The sequence below is a fragment of the Limulus polyphemus genome, unplaced genomic scaffold (assembly GCF_000517525.1).
Source record: "Limulus polyphemus unplaced genomic scaffold, Limulus_polyphemus-2.1.2 Scaffold3132, whole genome shotgun sequence".
Classification (NCBI taxonomy): Eukaryota; Metazoa; Arthropoda; class Merostomata; order Xiphosura; family Limulidae; genus Limulus; species Limulus polyphemus.
The window spans coordinates 1-7,162 of record NW_013668742.1 but is presented as its reverse complement, the minus strand read 5'-3'; the positions used below and the strand labels follow the sequence as shown (position 1 = coordinate 7,162).

General features: G+C 33.6%; 1 protein-coding gene across 1 annotated transcript; it reads right to left on the bottom strand.

Annotated features, from left to right (window-relative positions):
• Positions 1-869: 869 nt before the first annotated feature.
• Positions 870-5,430, bottom strand: LOC106468718 (dual specificity tyrosine-phosphorylation-regulated kinase 1A-like). Its single transcript, XM_013929162.2, has 3 exons — positions 4,593-5,430; positions 4,007-4,331; positions 870-3,183 (listed from the first exon to the last, which is right to left on the bottom strand). Exons 1-3 carry the CDS (start codon positions 4,722-4,724, stop codon positions 2,324-2,326), a joined length of 1,317 nt encoding a protein of 438 aa, XP_013784616.2. The 5' UTR covers positions 4,725-5,430; the 3' UTR covers positions 870-2,323.
• Between the last annotated feature and the right edge of the window lie 1,732 nt (positions 5,431-7,162).

Here is a 7,162-nt window from a genome sequence, read left to right as displayed (position 1 = left end):
CCCACCCACCGCCAACTCTTGGGCTACTCTTTTACCAACAAATAGTGGGATTGATCGTCACGTTATAACGCCCCACACGTTTGGTGGGACGGAGATTCGAACCCGCGACCCGCAGATTGCGAGTCGAGTTTCCTAACCACCTGGCCATGCTGGGCTCAAAGAAGTTAAGCAAGTTTAAAATTTACCGCTGAGCGGCACTAGGAGGCGTTTTCTTTAAGCTAAAATTCACCTGGATTTTTTCCGTAGCCATTTGATCATTTTATTATTATTATTAAAACTAAAATGTTTAGATATCTAAAAAGAATATGATTACTAGTAATAAATATCCTAGTTTAAACTCTCTTCTATAACCTTAACCAGGTTTATTCATGATAATATCGCTCCAACCTAAACTATAAATCATGAGTATTTACTCTGACAAGAAAATGTGAAATATTACATGAAAATACGCCCCCTGATGTATATCAGCATTAATATTAGACCTGATTTTTTCTTAAAGTTATGCAAATGTATTTAAAGTCAGAGCTAATTGTTGTTAGAAGAAATTAATCAGACTATCTTCTAAGATAAATATGTATGTTAGAATATCCTGTAGGTTGAAAACTTGAGTAATATCGGTAAATGTGAAATATTACATGAAAATACGCCCCCTGGTGGCTTGGTGGTAAGTCATTCGGCTTATAACGGTAAAATTCGGGTTTCGATACCCGCGGCGGGCAGAGAACAAACAGTTCATTGCGTTAAAAAACTAAATTTTTGACGATTTGTGTCATTTTAATGAACAAATTTCATGGACTTGTTCATATTTCAAAGTTTTGATTGTTTATGTGAAGAATAGTAAAACAATAAGTAAATAAAAACACAAACTATCACTTTTTGGACAATGCATTTACTTAACGGTGAATACATCTGCACTATCTGCATGTGGGAAACGAGAGCCACAAACACTGATAGAATCAAAACTTTCATTTGGCCTGTCCACTGTGGCAAGAACAGATTATAATAGTCACATGTTAAAACTGTACTAAATCAAATATAACTGTTTGGACATAAAAAAAAAAGCCTCAAGAGGAGGATTATTATAGGAACTAAATTACTTTGCCACTTTTGAAGTTTCACTCTCAACATTGGCACTATGAAGAAACAAAAAAAAAGGTGTTTATCTCTTTGTTAAAATGTGACCATTGGTAAAATATTAAAATGTATATTCAGCAATAATACTACAATTGTCATTAAATTATAATAGGTAAAGGGTAAAAGCACATAAGATAACCGGCAGCACAGAGTCGACAATAGCTCTTTGAAATGTGAGTAGCATGCACAATATCACTAATACAAGCTTCACTAGTTACAGAACAGAGAAAATTTTCATCGACAACAACTGATATTCATAGCTACTGATCTGTACCATAAAATGGTCTTTAACAAAATAGTAACCAGATAAGATGTATGAGAGTGTGGAATGACGTATAAATTAACTGGATTCTTTGATGGAACCCAAACATGACTGGTTTTCCCTTAGCTTAATGATGCCAATGTGGAATTAAAATCTTGAAAACAACGTGTAACGATGCAGGGTCAGATTTGGCTGAGTAACAAGGTTTTTGTGACAACAGATATATATATTTATTTATATATGTACATCTGAAATAAGAAGAGGGTGAAAGGCTATTTAACCCATAGAATGAATCTAAATTGGAAGAAAACCACATTTAATATGTGGGGGAGGGGGTATTTACAGTTCTAGCTGTTGGTGGTGGTAACCAAGGTAAATATAATAAAAGTCCCTGTCTTTCTTTACTGAGGCTTGAGTGGCAGCTTTTCCCCACATAAGGAACAATAAATAGCAATTCATAGAGCAGGTAATATTTACATTAGTGCTTAAATGCACTTCAGTAACCTTTTAAGCAGTCAAATGACTGATAGTTAATTTACTTACATATTTGTTGTTGTTTGACAAAATCCCATAGACAGCCTAAACATTAGTACTAACAGTATCTGGTTTCCTAAGTCTAGTACTGTTCTCATAATGTCTCGAGGAAACTTGATTATACTGACAAGGACTGGTTAACTAGTTCAACAAAGCAAGATCTTGAAGTTTTTGAGAACAAAGTTTATAGTATGTTATCTGTGAACCAACATTTTGTATTTTCTAAATGTCCGTGTACTAAGAAATCTTCAGTGTTCCACACAAAAAAAAGTCCAGAGAGATCACAGTCAAGCTTTGCCCCTTGTCCAAACCACATAAAAAAAATTAGCTCACAGCAACTCAAGCACAAATATTTTACTTGTTAGTGGAATCCTTACTATTGAAAATTAGTTGTCAGTGACTTGAGACAGATGACTGTTCCACACACACACCAACCATTGGAGTCTCCTCACTCCCTGAGCTGTGTATTGGATTCTCTGTTGACAATAAACTTGAAGGTTGTGTTGGAGTTGTTGAAGATGGTGTAACACAACAATGTGGTAAGTTTGCCGAGTGGAAATCTGATGGAGCTACCGTTTGTTCTCTGTACATAACCCCAGAAAATGATAGAGGCTGGTAGCTCCCTAGCTGCATGTTTACTGAACTAGTCTGTGTGCACTCTAATGATATGGGCACTGATCGTGTGAAGATATCTGAATCCATATCGGAAGACACAGCAGAAGATGTTGCATGGCTCCCTCTGGTGGAGGCAATGTTTAAGCTTGCTTGAGAATGATACGACTGAACAGAGTCTAGTCCTACTATTACATGAGATGTGGAGCTTAAGGAGCCCTGTCCACGTGACTGATGGGATAGAACATGCGGATTACCTCGAAATCTATGACTCTGTCCACGAACATGAGAGAAACCATGGCCATTTGAGGATGCACTAGAGTTTAAGCGCTGACAGACGGAAGCTGAACCTACTGGTGTAGAAATTACTATCTCTGACGGGCTTCCCACAAGTCCCAAGGAAGGAACCCAAACTTGGCTTCCCACAAGTCCTGAGGAAGGAACCCAAACTGGGCCTTTTGGTAATCCCATACTACTTGGACTGACACAGTCCATTGTGGACCCAAGAGAAGTAATGTTACCAGAATGTTTCCCAGCATCTGAGTCTGAAGTCTGTGTATACCTGTGCTGCAGCTGTTTATGAACATACTGATGCGTCAAATCAGAGTGTACCCATCCACTCAACTGCGTAACAGAAGAACCTAAAGGACAAAAAAAAATAGGATGACAGATGAGTTAAATAACTAAAAAAAGAAGAGAAAGTTAGATATTTTCCTTGGTGTTATATTTATTCTCATCAGTCATTTACAAATATAATGATTATTTTTTGAAGTTTTTCTTTCTTTTTACTAGCTCTGATCATTTTACTTTATAGTTAGCAAATGAGCTTAAATCATGCATATGTTACCTTAATGAGTGAAAATGATTCCTTGTTTTTGAGAACTAAATATTGCACTATGTAAGTAAAATGGAAATACAATCCATTTTAAATATCTCTATAATCAACCATTAAAACACGAAGCTTACAAGTTTAGATCTAGGAAAAAAACACATAAAAAATATAATTTTCAGCATTCCATGCACTGACTAAGGAAAAAAAATGTTTGGATTAAATTTTTTTAGTTTATCTAAAAATCCAAATTTTGAAATTAGGAGAAAATGTCAAAATTATTCAATAAAGGGCCTTATAAACGGAGAATAAATACTTGTGTTTATAATACTGTTAAACCTTAGCAAAGGGTCTAAGAAATCAAGATCTTTAAAAGTTCATGAGAAAGTAAGAATTACAAAGAAGCAAGGTGCATGCTTGGCATACTTAGGGTTTTATTCTATAAATGTTAAATAAAGCAATGAAATACTAACAGTTAAAATAACGATAATTTTTATAGAAGAATGAATTTCTTGTTTGTTTAAACTAAATAACAAATGAACCAGTGCAAAGTATATCTTATAAAACATTTAGACTACACTTTTTATGATGTTTAACAAAAATACTTAACTAGTTGTTTAGTAAAAATTACATACTAGAACTTTCAGAACTAGATCCTGACCCACAACCTGTTCCTACAGTTGCGGATCCTGGACTAAATTGATCCAGGACATGACATGGGCTGCTGCCAGGAGATGTATTTGTGCTTTCATCTACTGTTCTTTTGAAAAAGCTGTGTTGGAGACAATGGTAAGGAGTGATACGTTTCTTTGGATCATAGTCCAGCATCTGGGAAACTAGGTCCTTGAACTTTAAATAATCGGAGATTGTATGACCGGGCTCACCAAGCCGCCGACCTCCAGGTCCACCAGTATCACATCCAAAGATATCGTGAAGCTTTTTCGAACCTGGTTTTTTATACTAATAAAATACATTGCATTATTATTTCTATCTTAATGCTTACCAAAACATATGTAACATACTTTAGTTTATTCTCTCTTTTTCATTACCTGGATTAAAATCAACTGGCAAAATTATTACATTAATTATATCGTCACATTTTAATTTGTGTTTTTCATAAACACACCTGAATTATTAATGTTTGAACACAGATTAACAGTAAATTTTCACGAAAAGTTACTTTTCAAGTAAATTTAGTCAGTTACAACAAATGATACTTACATTCTTCATATCTCTGGTTTTCCTCAAAGTGTATGTTCCATCCGTTAATTTTTCAAAATATTTACGAGCCTTGTGGGCTTGCTCTAGCATATGCCTGGGAGGTATTCCCAATACTTCAACAATTTTGTTCATCTGATCTATCTACAAAATAAGAAACATTATCATTCATCTTTTACTGTTGTTACAGTCATTCATTTTCCTTACCAATTCTATTTATCTAATGCGACAAAGGATGTTTTATAAGAGCTTTCCTCTACTCAGTAGTAACTCAAGGCATGGGAAAATTAGGCAACTGCCTTGGAACAACTCAACAAAGCCATCTGGGTTTGGGATATCTGATCAGGAGTTTGCAAAATAATCATTAATATTGCATGTATGTAAAAATTCTTAGTTTGTGTCACACATGTTCTTGAAATAAGAGAAAATTTATTAAATCTCATTAAAAAACACAACAAAGGAAGTGCTAGTAGGGTATGGGCATTGTACAGTGTTGCTTGCACATACACCAGTCCATGTGGAATTTCTGCTTAAGACCCAAAATCTCCTACAGCCACCATCTCCACTGATCACAATAAGACCATACTTTAAATTCCATGTTTCAGTAAAACATACATTGTGCTCCTAAACTACAATAAACCTAATGCCTGAAAGTTTTGACAAATAATTAAAGGAAATATTTTACCATGAGTTTTCTTCACAAATACGTTTCTTTTTTTGTTTCATTATACATTAAGTGTTGCACAGAAAAGTACTAGGTAACAATAATCATGTTTAGTTATTTGTCTTCATAAAATTACTACATTTACAATATATATGGTAGAGTTCAGTGTTTCATTATACATTAATTGTTGCACAGAAAAGTACTAGGTAACAGTAATCATGTTCAGTCATTTGTCTTCATAAATTTACTACATTTACAATATATATGGTAGAGTTCAGTGTTTCATTATACATTAATTGTTGCACAGAAAAGTACTAGGTAACAATAATCATGTTTAGTTATTTGTCTTCATAAATTTACTACATTTACAATATATATGGTAGAGTTCATACCGATCTGCATTTCTGGAATTATGAAATATTTCGTTGTTGATGACCCAATAAAGAGCATTATCATCTTGCTAAAAACTTCGTTTAATTATGCTCGTCCCTAAAAACAAAAGTCTCGGAGTTTAAGTCCAACAATTTTGTTGACTAATTGGACGTTTCAATCAGGATTGAGGCAGCAAGTGCCAAGGACCCCACTTTGAAGACTGTTGTCCTGGTGTAAGGTTTTATGCATTAGTGAAAGAGATATTTTTCATACACAGACAGAAGAAATATATTGTTGTAAGATATATTCTCAATGTTATAATTTAGTTGTTTGCTATAGGGAGCTGCTAACCACGATAATATAATAATCAAGAACCTTCATCTAATATCTCAAGATAAAGGTACATTATTTCTAAATATGAGTAATCTGTTAGCGAAGTTAATGAGAATTCTGTGAAGTATTCAATGAGTGTTTCACTTCAGTGTTAGAGAGTGAGAATTATCATATCTATTCTTCCATCAGTTACTCAGTGGCATACATAGTTGTTTATTGATTAAAGTAAGTAAGTTAGGTGTAGGTATCAATAGTGAGGAATTTCTGTTGAAACGTTGTTTGTGAACTTAGGCCTACAACTTGTGTAAAAGAGAATATAGCCTGAAGCAAATGTTATAGAAGAAATAAATTAAATCATTATCATTACATAGACTGGACTTTGTATATATTTATGCATTATCTTCAACAAATAATTCAAAAGAACTTGCCCAATGACAGAGCACATTATAACAATATAAATGTACATTATTTTCCAAATCACTAGCTAAGAGAAAACACTAAGACATGCATAATATCATGACATATATTCATTACAAGAAAACAATACGGAATCCATTATTTCAATTTTAAAAAAATTAGTTTTAACATTGTATACTTTTATCACTCACTAAAGTGTGGAAACCCCTAGTGGCATATGCTGAAACTACACTAAAATATAATCTGTACAAATGATTTATTTACACACTCCCACAATGAGGGTTATCAGTTTGTTTGTTTTTTCCAATGTCCTACATGTACATTGTTAAATAAATATACAAAAATATCCAATATTTATTTCAGAGTGATTGAATCTCTATGTATTCACTCTCTTAGCTTTCATTTCTATAAACTCATGACGCTTGTACATCATAATACATTCATCTTTATCGATTTTGCTACACTGGTGGTCTGGGTTGCAGAAAATTAAAACTTTATTAAGAACCATAGTACAAGATAATTATATTTTGTGGTATTTTGATCATTAATAACTATAGTAGAAGATAATTACACTGACTAGTAATCTGCACTATAACATCCACAGTAGAAGATAATTACACTGACTAGTAATCTGCACTATAACATCCACAGTAGAAGATAATTACACTGACTAGTAATCTGCACTATAACATCCGCAATAGAAGATAATTACACTGACAAGTAATCTGCACTATAACATCCACAGTAGGAGATAATTACACTGACTAGTAATCTGTACTATAACATC